The 22,302-nt window shown below is 43.1% G+C and overlaps 1 protein-coding gene across 2 annotated transcripts in view; it reads right to left on the bottom strand.

The window, feature by feature from the left end:
* Nucleotides 1–22,302, bottom strand: part of grm5b (glutamate receptor, metabotropic 5b) — an 85,453-nt gene that overhangs the window by 55,444 nt on the left and 7,707 nt on the right. For both annotated transcript variants that reach the window (XM_085184164.1, XM_085184165.1), the window contains exons 2-6: nucleotides 18,516–18,909; nucleotides 14,619–15,047; nucleotides 14,304–14,418; nucleotides 6,810–6,884; nucleotides 6,214–6,388 (exon numbers count right to left, since the gene is read on the bottom strand). In XM_085184164.1, coding sequence (XP_085040290.1) covers nucleotides 6,214–6,388; nucleotides 6,810–6,884; nucleotides 14,304–14,418; nucleotides 14,619–15,047; nucleotides 18,516–18,671 — 950 coding nt within the window. In that variant the 5' untranslated portion in view covers nucleotides 18,672–18,909. The remainder of the gene's footprint in view (nucleotides 1–6,213; nucleotides 6,389–6,809; nucleotides 6,885–14,303; nucleotides 14,419–14,618; nucleotides 15,048–18,515; nucleotides 18,910–22,302) is intronic.

Genomic DNA, 22,302 nt, shown 5'->3' on the forward strand with positions numbered 1-22,302 from the left:
GCCTACAGTATATTCAGTTAAAATGCATCTATCAGTGAACCTCCGGAAACCGTCAGTACACCACAGGGAGATCACTCACTGTCACACGCAGCTGCACGCATGCACATTTACACACAGCGGAGGAAAATAAACACTAACGACGCATAATCACACGAAAAAACAAAAGGTCCCTCTTTCTCTCCCTCTCCCCCATTTTCATCCTCCGATCATTCATTACAACATATTCCCTCGTGCCTAATTGTCATCCGTCTTTTATTGCAAAGCTTTAAAAAGAAACTGCAGAATTCATTTCTATCATTTTGCCAATTAAATTACATGAAACGGCTCTTGTTTTAATCAAGGGTTAATTAACATGATACTAGAAAACATTACACAGCTCCATAACCACTAACAGACTGAAACCTGCACTTGTACGGTATGAGTGTGCGGATCGGCACCTGCGGGTGTCCACATGTAAATGTGTGCGTTTGTAAGGGCAGATGTATCCAAAGCGCAGCAGTGATGCGTAAATTACATTCCTACTGAGAGATTTGCTTCTTATGTGCGACAACAAATCTTTTATACCCTGATATGCGAATGTGACACACACACTGTCTGCTCTCTGCCCTGATCTGCTAATCTCTCCTCTCTTCAATCACAGTCTCCCTTCTTCTTTCTGAATTGCTTTTTCCCCTCCTCGGTCTGATTCCTTTCTCTGCCCTCACTATGTCTTTGGCCTCATCTCACGATTATACAGGTGCACAACCCACTAAAAACCAATTCTGAAGGCAGGCTGCTTTGAGTCACTGAAACGTTTTACCATGAGATTTTTTTTTCTCCAATTTCTCTCAGTCTAAAACACAGGCATGTCGGGCTTTAACCCACAGCTGGGGTGTGAAGTGTGACACTGCAGGGCCTCCATGCACTGATAAGCCACAACATAAAAATCACTGAAAACTTTTTATAGTTGATCATGTTGTTACAAAGCAATGTTCTGCTTTGAAAGCTTGGGTCCTGGTGTTACCAGCACCATGCAGCACCCAACTAAACCTGACTGCAGACCATGCACGCCTCTCACAACATCCTGGTGCTGGATATCAAAGGATACCACTGTCAGTGCTGTTCTCTAGTGGGAGGTACACAATATTGGGCAGGTGGTTACAATGCTTTGCTTGACAGGTATACATCACGCTGTTAATCTCTGAAAAATGCAAGCAGCTGGATTCATGGGAAGAAAAGAAAGCAGCAGAGAACGAGAGATGACAAGATAGAGTCATAAGTTGGTGGTACAAAAAGAGTGAATGGAGAGATGATAAGAAAGGAGAAAGAGTATTTAGACCTGTGGGGACAGATCTGGACAAAAGATGTATGGAAGTCAAAGCGTTGTGTGTAAGAAATTAACTAAAATAGCCATAAATACATATATATAAGCCCTTCTTCCAACAGAGGCAGAGATGATGTCGGGCCACAGAAAACCTCAGAATACAAACACATTTACTGACAGTCAAACACACACACACACATATATAGATGCACCCACACATTCACATAGCCATTCACATAAACACATGCGCCTGCGCCACATATCACCCCAGCTGCTATGCTGGATTCATCCAAATATGGCTGGGGATATTTCCATGGCAACAGCAGGCAGAAGGGGTGCAGACTCATGCGGGATGATCTCCAGAGAGACTCTGCTTTTTGACTTTTTGATTCAAACTATTCACTTTCAATTCATTCAGCAGTATATGAGCCTCTTCAGCAGAGTCAGAGAGTCTGCCTCTTATGGAAATACAGACAAACCAGCACTGGTTACACGTTGGCTGACACAGTAATTCCCTGCAGCACCGCAAGCCTTCAAAAATTTCCATCTACTGGTTTTAAACACATTTTGTAGTTGAAGCATTTGCATTTTTTACTTTCTAACCAATGTTCTCTATGGGTTTTAATACATTTACTTTGTGAGAAATAATGTGCACATTGTTACTAACGCGTCCCTGAAATGTGGCGTAACAGGTAACTGAGAAGCAGTGCTTGAGCAGGAGACATATCAAAGTATAATAGCCGACCATAAAATGCAGAAAATCTCACTAAAGTGGCGACTGAAACTGATTTATCTCTCGCTGTCACTAAAAAGACTTCATCAGACTTCATAAAGAAGATGGTGTTTCACTTGAAGACAAATAGGAGGCTATTAAGTTGACAGAGAGAAAAACTGGTGCTATGACAGAACTTGCATTTATGTTATTGCACTGAGTGTGCGGGGGTATCTACGTGTCCCGTGTGGATATAGATATTTATCTCAGCCCAGCTATTCATTAATGGGCTTGTAGCCCTCTGGCACCATAAGGAATTATAGAAGAGAAGCAATAAACATATTCAGATGCAGGAAGGAGAATCTCTGGGTCTACATTATGCTGCCTATGGGTCCGTGTGTGTAAGACATTAGTTTTCTTGCGATGTGATAGTGAGCCCCAGGACCTGATTTGGGTGTTAAGATTATTTCAAGAGGGAAGAAGATAAAAAATATAAAATCAGAAAAGCACTTAAACAAAGCAACCATTGGGGGTTCATAAAATCAGCAAAATCTAAATTTCAAGTTGTTGCAAAACTACTGAACTGAGGAGTATGTAACAAATACAATGTTACGTGCAACACTGTTACACTGTTAATGTAGGAGCCGAGCCTAGATGTAGAATAGTCTTAAAATGTGAAGGGCACAGTGAGTGATAAATTACAGACCACCAATTTACTCAGATTAAATGTTTGTATTTCATGTGGCACTTGGCTTATTTAAACAGTATAAATATGGACCCTGGAGATCCAGAGATCTTGTGGTATTCTATGCTCATTTGCCCTCCATAAACCTGCTTTATCATCATCTTTGTGATTCTGCGGTAATCTAATTATCCTGCATTATACACCTGTCTCCCCAACTGGATTAATCAGAAGCTCCTTTCACAGACCTCCAGTTAGCAGGGCGCCCACCCATGACCATCTCCAATTTACAACTACAGTTCATTTATGAAAGTGATTCCTAAGGAAAGCTGGTTTTTAATTAATTGACCAAATCAAAACAGACTGGCTGATTTTTAGTCCTGATAACTTCTGCTGAGTGAAGAATAACTCTTCTGTTTTCGTTACTAAAACGGAGATGACGACAATGTAATTGTGACACATAGTGATGTCCCACAGCTAACTTTTTTCCCACACTTCATTATGCATTGCAATTGATGGGTCTCATTCACTAATGTGGAAAGAAATTTGTTTTTTGTACATAAAATAACTGTGCAAATTTACTGAAGTTTGGCTAGCTGGTATATAATGATGTGCTACGTGACCGCAAGCGACACAGCTATGTTAGCATAAGATAAACAAGTTAACTTTTTTTCCACTCGATAAAAGTTAACGTGAGTGTTCTCAGTGGTCAGGAACAAATGTAATCGCATGGCAGGATGCTGTAAAAGGACCAAACTTCAGCCAGGAGAACAACTGAGATAATCCATCCACAATACGAGGTTAGTCATTATTATACTGCTGCATGGGCTGGGCTGTAGTTACATCCTAAGGTTTTAAAAACTGAGCTTAAATAAATGATTAGCGGTAATAAAAGCCGAGGGAGGTCAACAGTGATCACTGACTGTTTTAGGAGCTTTTTGAGATTAAATAGAAGAAAATACAAAACATTAAACATGTTAACAACACAAAAGCCATATTAAACGCAGACTACTTTAGGCCCGGAAGTAGGACTCGTCACGTCATCACTTAACAACCGGATAGTCACAATGACAACATCCCGCTAGGATTAATGGGTCATTTTCATTGTTATTTAATGCACTAGTAATGAGGTGGTTTAATTCAGACCTTTTTTGTGAATCAGCTTGACTTTATCATTTGTGAATACTCATGATATCCAGCAGAGTGTGACCAAATTCAGGCAAGGAAACATTGATGAATCACAAATTTGTATGTAAAACTTTTGCATGCACAGTTTGTGAATGAGGCCTTTTGTCACTGTTAATTTTATTTTTTCCCCTGGAGGTTCTGTGGAAATTATCCATTAAACTCTTTATATCATACATAGTCAGACCTAACAAAGAACTTCTCCCCTGACAGTGCATCAAAGTTACGACTGATTAAGTCCTTTAATTCTGTGAGGACAGAAAATGTCTGCCTACTTCATGATCGTTCTCTCTCTCTCACTTCAATCTCTAATTGCAGACTGAGTACAGTAGACTTTACCTCATATAGACAGCGATGATGATGATGATGTTGAGGAGGAGGATAATGATGATGATGAGTAAGATGGTAATGAGCATCAAGGTGGTGATGACAACAAATATGATGCAGGGCATGATGATTTAGTGAAACAGCAGAGATCACTGGGGGGAAAAGTAGAACAGAGTTGGAACCAGTTACACTTGTGCCATTTTAAAGGCAATCCCATCATGTTGTTTCCAGTATATGCAAAAAGCTATTGTTTTTCCTCTTCGCATGCTGGCTGGCATAGGTGCTAAAATCATTATTCATCTTATGTTAATCAACAGTTGGCATGGCAACCGTAACTCGAGAGGTTTAGAAGCAACTTTCATACAGACGTATGTAGCCACACAAACACACACACACACGCACACACACACATATATACACAGATGTAGGTAAAAACTGTTGATTTGGAAAGTTTTTCTTTCTGCATATCAATTCATCCACACAGAAATGGAGCTTTATGTGAAAACGACCTCATATAACCAAATGTTAGTGCATACTGTACCACGACAATGTCTCTAGTTGTAATACTGAGTGTTTATCACCACTCCTGATGCAAAAAATGTAGCTTTTCCATAAACTGGCTTTTTGGGTTTGTCCGTTCATTCATTATTAACCGAAGATATTATTTTATTTAAAAATGAAGGCAGTTTTTCTAAGGAATACCTCAAACAAGACTTAGAAAATGGTTGTTACATTATCTAATCATTTCCTGCAGCCTTCACCCCCATCTGTGGCAGAGACAGATCTCCATTTATGAAATGCATCAGTTTTTATTTCAGTTTCTAGAATTTTATAACGAAGTCTTTGTCCAACTCAGCTCAGCTGTTTACAGCAATTGGTGTGTCCATTAAGCTTATGTTTCAAAATTGCAAAGGACACATTCATTTATTATTATTATTATTATTATTATCATCATTATTATTATTATTATTATAGATATATCCAACAAATACAGTTCAATCAGTCACAACCAGCTGGGGATGTGTGCAGCACTGCTAGTCAAAAACCAGGTTGATGCTACTTTGAAGCACAGACTGGGCTTTGAAGTCTATTCATCAGCAGCAGCATGCACATTTTATGCAAAAAAAAACAAAAACAAAAAACAGAGCAGAGACTAGCTGAAAGTATATATTTACCAGATGGGCTCTTATTAAATGTTCATAACTGTGGCTATAATAGCTGTTATTGACACTTACATTTCTGATTATTTTTTTTAGTTTCAGTTACATCAGTCAGTTGACCTCCAAACATGCAAAAACCATCACAAAACCATCCAACAGTGCAACATGAAATCACTAAATGTCTTCTTTTACCAGCAGACAAAACAAATTCAAATTCAGATTTTAAGCATTTTTCCAGAAAGAAGTGCTTACCATCACCAGTGTGTGAATGTGTGTGTGAATGGGTGGATGACTGGATATGTAAAGCGCTTTGGAGTCCTTAGGGACTAGTAAGGCGCTATATAAATACAGGCCATTTACCATTTACCATTTTAAAATATTATTTTTTAACAAAATGTTTAAATAAACATTGATCCAGTTATCGACTGATCAACTAAATAGCTGTGTCTGCAATTCTCAAAGACTGAGAGGGTTAGTTTAGAGAAGAGCACTAAGCCACAGCATCTGCCTTGTAAGGACAGATTTTTTTCATTATTTTCCAGCTAATGTTTTTTAATTGATTTAATAACACTGCAATCTGCAAACCCACTGGCTACTCTGCTGACTGAAAACAGATACTATTTTAAGCCTTCATGTAGTTCTTTCACAAATTCCTCATCGGTCTACTGGTCAGTTTGTGAATGCAAATAAACCTAAAAGGCCTATGAAAAACAATATCACTCTCATTTGAGCTTGCATTGTGGCCTAAGGCTTTTATTTTCATACAAACCGCACAAATTGAACCCCCAGCACCAAAAACACAGAGGAGTTGCATGTTATAGAGTACATATTTAGCCCCACTAACCTGCCGATGAGAAGAAACTCTCCAACCAGTCCCTGGCGCCTCATAGCCATGAGGATATTTCGGACAGTCATGCCTTCACAGAAACATGCCACTACTCTAGCCTTAGGCAGATGGGCCCTCAGTCTCTCCAGCAGCCGATCAAAGCTCTGCTCTCCGGCATTGCTCCAGATTTTCCCTGTCACACAAATCGAAACACAGTTCTGTGATTCTCATGTGGTACTCACAATGTAACCATTTTAGAAGAAATTAAAAAATGAACAACACAATGACTTACAATCTCACCTTCTTTAAAAAAAAATACTATTCCTGTTTATTTAGAATTAAGCTGTACTTTAAAGTAATTTTAACTTTTGTTTAACAGGCTGTTTGTGTTGACAGCATTAGGTGTACGACACAGTAGAGATGGTAATGCCCTTCCTAATGCTAAGCAGCACTTTATGTGGGTAATGCACTTCTGCTCTATTGCTTTTGAATCAGTACTAAACTATATACTAACTAAAATTCCAGCAAGCCTTTTCCCATCTAATATTTTTTAAACAATGTTTATGACTCATACAGTTGACTTCACTGTGGTTTGTTTGACCTGCGTCTCTTACCAGAGTGGGCGATACAGATGCCCTCCTTGGCTGCCATGTCCTTGAACGCCCCCATCCCACTTTCACCATAGTTCCCTAGAAACACACAAAAAAGGTGACATTTTTAATTAGTTCAGTTTTGAGGCAGAATTACTTAAACAACTTTTTCAAAAGGAGAGGAAAATGTCTCTGTGTCGACAGATGGAAGCACATAGAGAGATAGATGAACTGCTCCACACAGGAACTTGGGAAAATGTCAGGAGAATCAAGTCTAGACATTGCCCAAAGTTGCCCTTTCTCACATTTATCTCACAGCAGTTGAGAGTCCACTTCTGATAGTTTCTCTCTACTGGAAATCCAAGTGAAATAATGGGTTGCATGGACAGAGTAAGCCATCACACAGATTTTGTGGTAGGGAATCGGCAGATCAGTGATGATTAAAGATCACTTAATATCGGATTCAATAGCAGACAGACAGAGTTTGGCACCTTTCAGACCTGATGTTGCTGAGCTGGCCATTTCATTGCCTCCATTTAAAAATGTACCAGACTATTGATTTTTCCCACTCATTAAGTTTTTCCCGTCTATCCGATGGGTTTATTTTGGGCTTTTTAGACTAATAATGGCATCGCTGGTGCCCTGTTCCAGTCTGAGGTCCAGTCCGGTGGTACTGAATAGACTGAAACATTGATTTAGGTCAGGCAATCATGGGGGCTAGTCAATAGCAATGGTTTCCCAAGGAACTGCCTGTATACTCTCATCATATGAGGCCGGGCATTGTTGTGCACCAGGAGGAACCCTGGACCTGCTACACCACCATAGGGTCTGACGATGGATCTAGGCATTTCATCCCAATACCTAATGGTAGCCAGGGTAGCGTTGCCTAGCTAGAAAAGGTTTTGTGCGTCCCTCCATGGATATGCCTCCCCAGACCATCACTGATATACCATCAATGCTGAGCGGTGTTACGTTCTCCACGACTTCTCCATGGCTCAGGGTGAACCTCCTCTCATCTTTGAAAAGCACAGGGCACCAGCGGTGGACCTGCCATTTCTGGTATTCTATGCAAATGCTAATCAGACTCCACACTGCCGGTCAGTGAGTACAGGGCTCCCTATAGGATGAAGTCCGTTTCTGATTCGTTGGTCAGAGACATTTTGTTGTACTACCTGTGTAACCTGTGTAGCATCCAGGTATTGCCTTGTGATACCAGTAGTGACACTGACTCTAGCTAAAAGCTAAAACTAGTGAAAAACCAGTCCAAAAAGAGGCGGAGGGGAAAAAACATCAGTGGCCTCCAGCTGTAACACCTTTCCTGTTTTAGGGGTTGTCTCACCGTTGCCCCTCTAGTGTACCTGCTCTTAATTTCATTAACACCAACAGCTGAAAGTAATTACCCCTCCTTCTTAACTGACCAGATAAATATTGCATTAGTTTAACTGGCTTGATGCTACATCCTGATTAAAAACGTTTTCACTTTTGTCATTCACAACTTGATTGTCGCATTTAAAATCCACTGTGGTGGTGTACAAAGTCAAAATCACAACAATTGTCTTTGTCCAACAAATTGTGGACTTAACTGTAGACAGATAGATGCCTGCATGCTGAAATTTGTGTCAGAGAAAGCATCTCCCCACTGTGGCACCCCTTTCTTTGCCAGAGAAAGTGGGTGACCTGGAATTTATGCTAATGAAGGGTTGTACACACTGGCAAAGAACATGATAGGATTCCCCTCTTTAATTTTTCCTCCTCTTTCCTCTTATCTCTTTCCCTTCTCAATGTTGATTGAAGAAAAGATCAAACCCCCCCTCTTTTTATCTAATGTTTGTTTCTTCCTGTGTGTTTGTAACAGAATGCAACCTAATTACGCATCTTTGATCTGTGCAGCACATAAATTGATGAGGAGGAAAAAAGAAGAGGTCAAGGGAGAAACGAGGAAGAGAAAAATTATACAGAAATTAGAAGCGGTCCCACAGTCCCAGACCACTGTGGATCTTGCTCTGTGTGTGTGTGTGTGTGTGTGTGTGTGTGTGTGTGTGTGTGTGTGTGTGTGTGTGTGTGTGTGTGCGTGTGTGTGTGTGTGCGTGTGTGTGTGCATGTTTCTGTCTACAGTCAGGCCAGTCAGTGTGGTGGAGTGAAGTGTAAAGTCCTGTAATTAGTGTCTCAGTGAGAGGAGTGGGAGACAGATGGTGCAGACCATCCTTTGACACACACACAGACACACACACACACACGCACACACAAACACACACAGTTACCATCATCAAAATCGATAAAGCTTGTAACCTACTTCACTCAGGACTCAACAGGGATTTATGTGTGAGACATCTCGCCCTCTCTCACTTTTTCTCTTTCAGTAAAGTTGCCGTGGTTCTCTTTATCTCTCTTTTTCTGCCTCTCACTCTCTCGGTTCTACTCAACAATGCTAACACACTGTCAAACAAACACACTTTTGCTCCCACCATTCCTAAACAAAAGCCAGCCCACACGCATAAAAGGGCTGCAACTGGTAGCAGTCTTCTCTTCCTCTGTACTGGTTCCCAAGTTCATTTGTCTGTCAGGGAAACTTTCTGGCCATCACTGGCATGCATTTTGATTCCAAGCCTAGCATCACTTCTGATGGAGTGATGGAGCTTATGTTTGATAGCAGCAACACAAATTTGGACAGGGGCAACAACAATTGTATAGTGCAAAAAAAAAATTGTGTTAACTGTCAACAGTTCAGTAACATGATTAAAAATGCATCTTAGAGAGGCAGGGTTTCTCAGATGTAAAGATGGACAGAGGATCATCAATCTGCAAACAGCTGTGCCTACTGTGAATAATAATCTTCAATATAAAACTGTACAAACTTATAATATCTCATCATCAACAGCATATAATATCATCAAAAGATTCCAGGAATCTGAAGAAATCTCTGTGCACAAGGGACAAACCCCCAAAAATCCATATTTAATGCTCATAATCTTTGGGCCCTCAGGCACCGCTGCATAAAAAACAGGGATGATTCTGTTATGGAACATTCCAGAAATCATTGTCTAAACACAATTCACTGTGGCATCCACACTCCAGGTTAAAGCTCTATAATGCAAAGAAGAAACCACATGTGAACATGACCTAGGAAAGTGGAAAAGCTGTTCTCATCAGGAATCTGGGTCTGCAGGTCTGCCTGTGGTCAGTGGAAATGTTATGCATCTTTTCCCTCATACACAGCTTCATTTTGTTGCATACATAACAATCATTAATTCCCATTAAAAGCATAACAATAGGTCAGACATGTCTCCCCTTTAATGACCATGCAGTTAGTCCCTCTAGCGCCTGGTCTGCAGGATGTTTGGCAAACTACTATCTGTCTTAACAGAAGCCATTAAATTGATTCCCCGAACATGAGTTCTGAAACCTGAGGACAAGCCAATTTGAGGAGATGCAGTCTTGTGACCCCATGCTCATTAAACCACAAGCCACTGTTGTTGTTTGGGGACCCATCCAGAAACTGTCCTTCTTTGAATCTTCACCCTTAGGCAACACTTTTTTTTCCTTCTTGTCCATTCATTAAACCTTTCTCTACACTGCCCTTTCTAACCCCTCCTACTTTCCTCTTCCTCAATCCTAAAAAGGCACAGGAGTTAAATAGACAAGGACCATGTTTTGTCCCAGAGTCTGAGTGTGAGACACAATGGCAGAAAGGAGGACGACGAGAACAGAGAGAAAGACAAAACGCAGAGGATGAGAGGCAGAGGGAGAATCTGCAGTGCTAGGATCAAATGAGTCAATAAAGACCAAAAGGAGAAAGAAATGAGAAAAGACAAAACGGTAGTGTGGAGGGAAAGTTGACATCTTGATTTATTGAGACATTGATCAACTTCTGTTTCAGCATGCTGGGGCGACACATGTCAAATATCATGCCAATAAATCCCATTCAGCTGAATTGGATTGAGGTGAACAGAGGAACACAGATTGAAATGGGAGAGGAAGGCCACAGAGAGAGAGTGAAACAAAGAAATGGTAAACTCGGTGTGGTGGAGAATGATAATGATGATTCTGGCTGATTAAAGTCGCACAATGAACAGTAAGTGAGTTGTTGGACTCGCAACCTATTGTGATCGACCGTGTGGTAGAAACACGTGATGGTGCATTAGGAAAATGCTGACGGTAAAGAGAGGGTCCCTTTCCCTCCACAGCATTTAGTGATGCAGATAAGTATATTCAGCTATAAGCAGGTCTCTCCAAGGTGCTCTACAAAGGCTTTATTCCAAGAACTGTCAGTGTTTCTGCCACTGTCCCACAGACATCACCTAAATTAAAAGGTCATTTATGATTTTTTTTTTTTTTAATATATGCTCCATGCAACTGACCTTTCAATTCTCTTGATGCAATTTTATCAAATGTCTTGGAACATGATATATCTGAGGTGTTACATTACGTTACAGTTCCTGCCATAATTCACCTTTAGCATCTGTGGTTAAAGTGACCAAAGGAAAGCTATATAATGATATTCTACTAATTCTCTGTTAATAGTAGTGGCCTATGTGATACATTTAAATCGACTTTTGATTTTTTGAGGATTAGACATTGACATATTTGCGAGTTACAGAGAGAACCTATTACTTTGCATTAAAGGTTGTGGGAAAGTGCTTGGCTCAAGAGTTCTTACGTCCATCTCAGGCATCAATTTTAGCAGTCACAGCTGAAAAGATATTCTGTCAGGCCCAGACAGTCTGCGTTACACAACCAAGAAACAGTAATAACATCAACATATTGCATGCATGTACCTTATATCCTCCTGGTGAAAAAAATAATACAGTATTTCATTACTTCAGTGTAATGACTTTGCTGATATTCCATGTATTCCAGTATCTTGCATATCACTTTCCCCCGTCTTTTGCCTCCAGATGCAAAATTTTAATGCAGAGAATTAATGAGTCTCTGTAACACCCCCACCACCAGCAGCAACAGAAGCAGCAGCAGCAGCACCACCACTACCAATCTTGTTCCAAATCTTCAGCTCCTGTACGCTCTCTTATCTACTGCAAGCACTCCACATCCTAATACACACACAGACACACCTTGTACTCTGTCTTCTGTTGTTTTCTGGCATTATCATCATCGGTTCCCTGCATTCTCTCTTCTCTCCTTGTTCCCCATTCCCAATTTATCTTGGTTCTTTTAAAATAAATAATAAATAAAAAAAATAATCCTTCATTTCCCTTATTTTTCCTACAGTTCTCTCCCCACCCCCACCTTATACGTCCTCTCCCTTCAGTCTCCACTTCTTTTCCATCCATTACATTTCATCTTAATTCATTCTCTCTGTCACACTAATTGTTTTTGCCATGTTTTGCGTTTGATAAGGCAGAATCTGACCTTGAAAACCTGTTTCAAGGTTAAGCTGAGTCTTTGTAATTGAAAAGACCAGTATTTTCTGAACATTTAAGCTAAGACAAATACTCTAAGGCATATATTTCTGTAGAAATGTTGATAATATCATGCACATTTCTCATGTGCTGCTATAAGTGTCAGGACTCTGGTAGTGTCATGCATCGTATGGCACCAGGATGCCAAAAGAAAATCTTTTGGGTCCTGTGGAACACGCAGTCGAGCTTCTGTGAAGTGGGTTTATTACAGTCCATTCAGTAGATTCTAGATAAATCCAGGGTGTAGGCAGTTTGGAGGTTTGATCAATGTTTTGCTGGAATTTGGATTCCCTGCCCTGTGCTTAAGGGTGGAGACACACACTGTCCTGCTGGAGAAGACCATTGCCATCAGGGGCTCTTGTATAGTCTGCCAAGTTGTACACACCTGAGTAATGTCCATGTGGATGTCAGGACCCAAGGCTTCTGCACAAAACAGTGCTTACACAGTGATTTCCTACTTTATGTTCCTCAATCATCCATTCACAGCCAAACAAGCACTTTTTTCTATGCTTTAGTCCTTTTTGACTTGCACAAGGATATTAAGCATGCAGAACAGCCAGGGATCCAACCAACAGTGGTTTTAATGTTGTAGCTGTTCTGTATACATGCTGTTATAACATTATAGGTAAGCCCACAGGCACACTCTTATTACAAAGAAAACAAAAATGTCACACATATGCACTATATTGTTCTAAATATGTGACCTGATCTTTCTGTAGCTCTTCATTTAAATAAACAAATTCAGACAAGATTTATAAATATGTCTCAACATCTGTGAACAAATCCCTTTCTCAGTTTCACCGGAGGAGAATTAAAGCAAATAAGGATTTAATTTCACAATGTTTTACTAGAATCAATCCATGTTACCAGGGTTCAGTGAGTCATATGCTCACTCACGCTCAATCAGTTTTAACTAAACATTTATTATCGCACAGCTCTACAGTGAAAGCGTTTGTGAGACAAATTTATAGTGTATGAAAGTCATTTGGGCGCACTAGCGCAAATTACTTCGTGCTGACTTGTGGCACTTATTAGCAAATCTCAGGGTACAAAACACTCAGCAGCTTTATTTCTTCAAATGAACAGATCTGCTGTTTCTCACATACACACATAAACTTATTTCTCTTATACACACAAACCTATATGCATATACACATATATACTCTTAGATAATTGCACACCACTAACACACACACCTACGCGCACACACACACAGACTCATTACACCTAAATTCAAAAGCTCTTGCAGCAGCTGGAGGCAAAGCCAGAGGCCCGGATCAACAGTCCTTGATATGTGTTTGTGTGCGTGTGCTTATCGCTCTTTATCGTACACTTTCAGGTTCAATAGCTGTTCTCTCAGCGGGCACAGAGGTACTCATTGTCCTGCAGTTCAGGTAGCTGTTGCACTATCTTCAGCATCTTCCACCAGTGAACCAAGTGACTCAACTCACCAATAACTTCAGGGTGAGAGAGTGAATGAATGAGTCACACAAATCCTGTAAGTATTCTCTCTGTCTGTACTACACAATCCTCCTCCAGGTTTTCACGTGCTTTTCCCTTGTTGTTTTCCACTGAGGATGGAGGCATTTATTTTGAGAGTTCGATCTCTAGCATCATTTTTAGTTCTCACGACCCTTTTGTCCTCCAGTCATCACCTTCTGATCTACTCTCCATCAGCTTCTTGGCATAGAGGTAGCTTTAACCCATCTACATTTCCTTTCATAAGTCAAAACCTCATCTCTGTAATAACCACTTCTCCTTCGCTCTCTGCTGCAGCGTTGCTACGCCGTGGCTGATCTCGTCAACTCCCCTCTTCCTTCACATCCTTGCGCTGATAAAACTCCTTGCCTTGTTTCAAAGACAATTTTACCCCTTTTTCTTTTTAGCTGGAATTTATGAGAAAGTTCTGGTTTTTTGTTATTTTTTTATTGAGGCATCACAGATTTCAGACGTCTTTCAGCTTGGACATGGTTGCGTTCGAAGGTATTTCAGGCAAATAAATATAAAGAGGAGCCAAGAACACAGTATAATGAGGCAAACACAGAGAAAAAGAGAGAAAAGGACAAAAGAAAAACATAAGAGTCTGCGTGGGTGACCGTACCTTCTGTGTGTATTGCAGACACGTAGCTCCAGTTGTATCTCTTGACAATGTCCACCATAGCTCTTGCCTGCTGGGCATCTGAAGGCACCACCCGCATAAAGTATTTGTAAAGGCTCTGGAACAACAGAAACAAAAAGAGTGTCAAGCTGTGTTTTGCAGGAGCATGCAGGGCATTCAACTCGGTGAGTAATGAATAACTTCGCATAATTAAATGTGGCAGTAATAGATTTTCTCTGTAATTGATTCTTATATAATATTTATTTGTATGCATCTGTAGAGCTTCAGTAGCATTCGTCTACAAGGAACAGAGCTCACCTTATCGCTGAGGTCCATACTGGTGGCAGAGTAGGCAATCTGTGGTATGTTGAATAGCTGTAGCAGGTTCTGGACCTGGATGGCCACTGAGCTTGAGCCAGGTCCAATTAAACCCACAATAGGTTTCTTTCCCCGCATTGGAGTGGCAGAGGGGTCTGAGCACTTTAGGGTCCCTCCTCCGCCTCCCCAAGAAGTTCCGCCGCCCCACTCCTCGGCCTCATCAGAGGAGACCAGCGAGTCGCGTATGAACTCGATGCTCTGCTCCAGAGCCACAGCCGAGTGCCAGCAGGAGTCCCTGATCTCACAGCCCAGGCTGATGTTGGGAAGGATGTGCGGGTCAGCGTTAATGCGGTCCAGTGTATGCATCATGGCTTCCACCCTCTGGATGCCATACTGCTCTCGCACCGCACCACACTTGCGTTCATGCACCTGATTAGACAACACAAAGGAGATAGGAATCAAGCCAAAGTGAAGTGACATTTAGATTATTATAAATGGTTATTTTTACCCATATGAATGCAAGAGACCATGCTTTTTAATACACAGGTGCTTCACTGTTGGAATAATATTGGTTTTGTATTCACATAGCTGCCTTGTTCTGATTTTTCCTGTTTGCAATTATCCTTAATGAGATGGAAAAAGCTTAAATGTCAGTGGGTGACTTCTGGTTCCCGGGGCAGCTAATGGAACTTAAATGTCGATGGACTCACAGAGAGCTACCCATTCTACAAATTGAAAGCATTCTTTGGGTCTCAGAACCAGAGCAACATTATAACCTTTGGTACAGGAGATTGGACAAAATGCATCAATTTTCTGTCGCTGTGTTAAAAGTATTAATTTCTATATCATTTCATGGTCCATCCATCCATCCATCTTCATCCGCTTTATCCGGAGCCGGGTCGCGGGGGCAGCAGCCTAAGCAAAGAGGCCCAGACCTCCCTCTCCCCAGCCACCTCCTCCAGCTCATCCGGGGGAACACCAAGGCGTTCCCAGGCCAGCCGAGAGATATAATCTCTCCAGCGTGTCCTGGGTCTGCCCCGGGGCCTCCTCCCGGTGGGACATGCCTGGAACACCTCACCCAGGAGGCGCCCAGGGGGCATCCTTACCAGATGCCCAAACCACCTCAGCTGGCTCCTTTCGATGTGGAGAAGCAGCGGCTCTACTCTGAGCCCCTCCCGGATGGCCGAACTTCTCACCCTATCTCTAAGGGAGATGCCAGCCACCCTTCAGAGGAAGCTCATTTCCGCCGCTTGTATCCGCGATCTCGTCCTTTCGGTCACTACCCACAGCTCGTGGCCATAGGTGAGGGTAGGGACGTAGATCGAACGGTAAATTGAGAGCTTCACTTTTACACTCAGCTCCCTCTTCACCACGACGGACCGGTGCAGCGTCTGCATTACTGCAGCTGCAGCCCCAATCCGTCTGTCGACCTCCGGCTCCCTTCTCCCATCACTCGCGAACAAGACCCCGAGATACTTGAACTCCTCCACTTGGGGCAGGACCTCATCCCCGACCCGGAGTGGGCACTCCACCCTTTTCCGGCTGAGAACCATGGCCTCAGATTTGGAGGTGCTGATCTTCATTCCCGCTGCTTCACACTCGGCTGCGAACCGCTCCAGTGCGAGCTGGAGGCCCTCACCCGATGAAGCCAACAGAACCACATCATCCGCAAAAATCAGAGATGAGATCCTGAGGCCACCAAAGCGAAAGCCCTCCGCCACTTGGCTGCGCCTAGAAATCCTGTCCATAAAAATTATGAACAGAACCGGTGACAAAGGGCAGCCCTGGCGGAGCCCATCACCCACCGGGAACGAGTCCGACTTATTGCCGGCAATGCGAACCAAGCTCTTGCAACGGTTGTATAGGGATCGAATGGCCCGTAACAATGGGCCAGACACCCCATACTCCCGCAACACCTCCCACAGGACACCCCGAGGGACACGGTCGAATGCCTTCTCCAAGTCCACAAAACACATGTAGACTGGTTGGGCAAACTCCCATGCACCCTCAAGTATCCTCGAGAGGATGAAGAGCTGGTCCAGTGTTCCGCGACCAGGACGAAAACCGCATTGTTCCTCCTGCATCAGAGGTTCGACTAGCGGACGAACTCTCCTTTCCAGCACCCTGGCATAGACTTTCCCGGGGAGGCTGAGGAGTGTGATCCCCCTGTAGTTGGAACACACCCTCCGGTCCCCCTTCTTAAAGATGGGGACCACCACCCCGGTCTGCCAATCCACGGGTACTGCCCCTGATCTCCACGCAACATTGCAGAGGCGTGTCAGCCAGGACAGCCCTACAACGTCCAGAGCCTTCAGGAACTCGGGGCGGACCTCATCAACACCAGGGGCTCTGCCACCAAGGAGTTGTTTAACTGCCTCAGTGACCTCGCCCCCAGAAATTGGCGGGTCATTCCCCTCATCCCCAGACTCTGCTTCCTCCTTGGAAGACACGTCAGTGGGATTAAGGAGGTCCTCGAAGTATTCCTTCCACCGCCTGACAATTTTCTCAGTCGACGTCAGCAGCGCTCCGCCAGCACTATACACAGTGCAGGTAGAGCACCACTTTCCCCTCCTGAGACGCCTGACGGTTTGCCAGAACCTCTTCGAGGCAGTCCGAAAGTCTTTTTCCATGGCCTCTCCGAACTCCTCCCACACTCGAGTTTTTGCTTCAGCCACTGCCCGAGCCGCATTCCGCTTGGCCTGTCGATACCTGTCGGCTGCCTCCGGAGTCCCACAGGCTAACCAAGCCCGATAGGACTCCTTCTTCAGCCTGGTGGCTCCCTTCACCTCTGGTGTCCACCATTTGGTTCGGGGATTACCACCACGGCAGGCACCAACCACCTTGCGGCCGCAGCTCAATGCAGCAGCGTCGGCAATGGAGGCGCTGAACATGGTCCATTCGGACTCAATGTCCCCCGCCTCCCTCGGAATGCTGTTGAAGCTCTGCCGGAGGTGTGCGTTGAAGATCTCGCGGACTGGGGCCTCTGCTAGTCGTTCCCAGCACACCCTCACTACGCGTTTAGGTGCACCAGGTCTGTCCAGCGTCCTCCCCCGCCACCTGATCCAACTCACCACCAGGTGGTGATCAGTTGACAGCTCAGCCCCTCTCTTTACCCGAGTGTCCAGAACATATGGTCGCAGGTCTGGTGATACGATTACAAAATCGATCATCGACCTACGGCCTAGAGCGTCCTGGTGCCACGTGCACTTATGGACACTCTTATGTTCGAACAAGGTGTTCGTTATGGCCAAACTGTGATTAGCACAGAAGTCCAATAACAAAGCACCGCTCGGGTTCAGATCAGGGAGGCCGTTCCTCCCAATCACGCCCCTCCAGGTCTCGCTGTCGTTACCCACGTGAGCATTGAAGTCTCCCAGCAGGACAACAGAGTCTCCAGGTGGAGCACCTTCCAGCACCCCCCCCCCAGGGACTCTAAGAAGGCTGGGTACTCCGAACTGCCACTCGGCGCATAAGCGCAGATGACAGTCAGGACCCGTTCCCCGACCCTAAGGCGCAGGGAACAAACCCTCTCGTCCACCGGGAAAAACCCCAACGTACCGGCAGCAAGCCGAGGGGATATTAGAATACCCACCCCAGCCCGCCGCCTCTCACCAGGGGCAACTCCAGACTGAGACAGAGTCCAGCCCCTCTCCAGGAGACTGGTTCCAGAGCCCAAGCCGTGCGTAGAGGTGAGCCCGACTATATCTAGCCGGTACCTCTCAACCTCACGCACTAACTCAGGCTCCTTCCCCACCAGAGAGGTGACATTCCACATTTCATGGTGTTTCTCTGAAATCCAGCAATAATTACACAAGGTCAGTTGAAGTAAAATGTAATCATTTTAGCTACAGATGATTCATTTATACCAGTATTAACCACACAACCACTTCAGTTTACCTTATCAGCAGGAGGCTGGTGATGGACAGAGAACAATGCTCCGATGATTATGTCACCAGGCATGTGTGCTACAACTCGCCGTTCATTGGACTGAGCAGAGTCGGCTTGATTGGGACCCAGCCAAATGGACAGAACTAGCAGCAGCCAAAACATCATCTTGGTCCTTTTGGGTTACTAAGAAGAAGCAGACCTCAACTTTGTATTGTGGATCCGTCACAGGGAACTACTTTTCCGAGAAACTGTTTTCCTGGCCATGGCATGAGCTTGTGGCATGGAGGAGTTTACGAAAACTGAAGATCTCAGAACGATCCTTTCTTCTGACTCGTTTTTGCTCCGTCTGGATTTCAAGGTGGGACCATCACTGCAATGGCTGGTATAGGTGCAGCGGTGCAACCTGGGAAATGTAAAAGAAAATTCGGGTTAAATCCCACTGACTGTAATAACTCCTGGATCGTCAAATTAAAAGGCAGAGGAATCAGTGATAGACAGACATGTTTATGTAAAGCTATGGGCATAAAATATAGCTAGAAATTTAGCATCACGTATAATAACCTGGGTCTTTAATATGTATTCATAAAACTTGTGGTTGAATAAAATTACAATGGGTGACAAAAATGGTCCAACCTGGTACAAATGGATAGTTTTGCAAAGTGAGAAAACTGCACAGAATAAAGACAGAAATAGGAGCTTTTCACTGTACCAGGAAGCACTGTGTTAAAGTGAAGAATGCTTCACATCATGAGAGTGGTTGTCTGAACTGTTTATTTCACCCTAGAGATCTGAATCATCGGCAGTTTTACAGCCTTCTTACTGGCAAACACATTACACATACATTACTCCACACTTGCCATACTTCACTAAATAACAATGGTTAGGCCAAGGAGCTTTGCCGACACATTTCTTTGCTTTACGACAGCACCATTTCTTTGTAACATATACAATTGAATGTATTAAAAGGAATAAGCCATCCAAAGCTACCTACAGCCATATCAAAAAGTAATTGCCTTCTAAACCTAAAAACTAAGGCAGGCATGAACAGCGTGTTTAAGGTTATGCCAAACCATCTCAAGCTGATTTAAGTCTGGACTCAAAAGTCTTTGTTATGTTTGGGGGGGGGGGGGGGGGGGGGGGGGGCGTTACCCAATGAAGGGTGGACTTTGTTGTATATTTTAGATCCATGTTCTGCTACATAACCCAGACATTCTTCTTCAGGGTTTTCTGGTAGAGAGCATAATTATGGCTTGTTGTCTGGATCTTGAAGCACTAAAGCAGGCCCAGACCATCACACTACCCCCACCATCTTTGACAGCTGGTATGGTATTCTTTTATTAAATGATTTTAGTTTTATCCAGATGTAACAGGACTTAAACCTTCAGAAAAGTTCCGTTTTTGTCTCGTCAGTCCACAGAATATTTTCAAAGGTGTTGGAGATCTTCAAGATGTTATTTGATAAATGTGAGTCGAGCCTTTGTGCTCTTCTTGGTCAGCAATGGTTTTCTCCTTGGAACTCGTCCATGAATGCCATTTTATCCAATGTCTTTCTTATTATTAAACCATAAGTCTGACCTTAACCTAAACAAGTGAGGCCTGTAGTTCTTTAGATCTTGTTCTGGGTTCTTTTGTGACCTCCTGCATGAGTTATGGGAGTCGTGTTGGTCATCCTGGCACTCCTGGGAAGGCTCGCCACTATTCCAAGTTTCTTCCAATTTTGGATAACAGCTCCCACTATGGTTATGTTAAGTTAGTATTCAGCCTTAGAAATGGCTTTGTAACCCTTTCCAGACCAACAGATGCCTGGAAAAGCCTTGGTGTGGCTTGTGAATTTGAACTTTCCAAGGTATGTAATTACGATTTAACATAGGGAGACAATTACTTTTTTTTTTTTTTTTACGCAGAGCCAGGTGAATCATGATTTGCTGTATTTTGTATTTACTCTGGTTATCTTTGTCTAATATTAAAATTAGGTTGATGATCTGAAATATATAAGTGAGATAAGAAAAAACGTGAGAAATCAGGAAGGGGTCAAATACTTTTTCACAGCACTGAACATGCAAGTACTGGCTCAGGGTCCTTGAGCTCAGATTGAATATTGCATTTTTTGAATGACACATGTTAAGTGATGTTGTGCTTTTTTCCAGCTACTGTTGGGAAAGTCCAGAAAACAGGACATTAGCACCTAAGTTTGTATTATCTACCTCACTTTTTGTCATTCTAATTATTTCGTCGCTAATATAAATGGAAATTGTGCAAATAAAATCAAAATATTGATCACTGCATTTGCCAGCAGCTGTGTCACACCTCACAGCTGCTGTGAGGTGTTTTACACAGTGCACAACAACCACAATGCCAACAAGTGTACATAAACCCATTAGAGGTCCCTTTTTTCTCTTTAATTCCTTTTTATGTTTTTGGTCCTTGAAGATTAGCTGCACTGTTTGAAACCAATGATGAGTACCAAGTAAAACCATTAACATAGCATACCACAAGTCAATCCTCAAGTGTCTGCCCCCCGACTCTCTCCAAATCAAATTTGAGGGCATGTTATAGCTAATTCTCTTGCTGCTTTAATGGTATTACTCTAATTGTGAATTTTGGGTGTTCTCTCTAAACTAAGCCCCCGTTGTGTTTTTATCATTACAATTTAAATTGTTTTCGAACTGTACCAAGACTGCTATACATCCTTCTGGCAAAAAAGCAGTGCTTTCAGGGGTATTTTGTATTCCTTTTGTTCTGGCAAAGAACGCTGAGTACTCCATGTGTCTTGTTATTATAAATTATAGAAAGGATTCCTTTAATGAAGTGCAGAGTTTAGGCAACAGCAAAGAATCCCCTTTTGCAAGACGTGGGCAAGTCAGCTACTAAGTGGATGATTCAAAACAGCATATGGGACATATCTAGCTAAGCGATGTACACCAAGCGCCCTGTGTTTAACAGTCAGCCAAGTGCGGGGGCATCAGTTTCATCCTTTGGGTAAACTTTCAAGTAGCCATCCCTCTGCATTAATGGGTAAGACTTGTAATTTGCCTAACCCTGAAGCTGCACAAATACTTTCCTTCACTGCAACTGAGAAATTTAATTGACCGTAAACAGCAGGGGAGCTGGGACAGTTCAGCAGAGGATGGCATCCACTGCTTATGCAAAACAGGATCAAGGTCATGGCAGGGATGTTGGGCGGTTAGCAGACTGCTGTTTGGGGGAAGAGAGAGAAAACGAGCGAACAAAAAAGGCAGATGGAGGAACACTGCAAGGAGAGGAAATGAGGAGGAAGAAACAGAGTGTATGCTGAAGAAAGTAGAGGAAGACAGAGACAGAGTAGGGGATAGAGGAAGAAGGCATGAACAATTAAAAAAAGAGGCACCAGGGGACAGAGTCTCTCTGTACGTAATTAACGTGACAGTGTCAGGATGGCAACAGGGCTAACTGCTGCTCCAGTAATGAACAAATCAAACAAAACTCTGCTCTGTCTCACATGCGCTCCCTCTCCATCAGTGACGCAACTCTGTCTCTTTCTTGGCCTCCTCTTTTGTCTTTCTACTGACACGTTAATACAAAGATGAAGATGAAGAATCCTCATAGAAGAATCTCTCCCTAGAATTTCACTGCACAGCAGACACACATTACCCCCACACCAAAACCGCTTCACCACGTTCATTTCATCATTTCTCTCCCTCCTTTGAATGATCCACTGCTTCTGCATTGCACGCTCAGTCAGACACATACACTGTGTCTGTCTGTCCCTCCCCCCGTATCATTCTCTTGTTGGCCAAACTGAAAAGAAAGTCAAATC

The sequence above is a fragment of the Neolamprologus multifasciatus genome, chromosome 14 (assembly GCF_963576455.1).
Source record: "Neolamprologus multifasciatus chromosome 14, fNeoMul1.2, whole genome shotgun sequence".
Lineage (NCBI taxonomy): Eukaryota > Metazoa > Chordata > Actinopteri > Cichliformes > Cichlidae > Neolamprologus > Neolamprologus multifasciatus.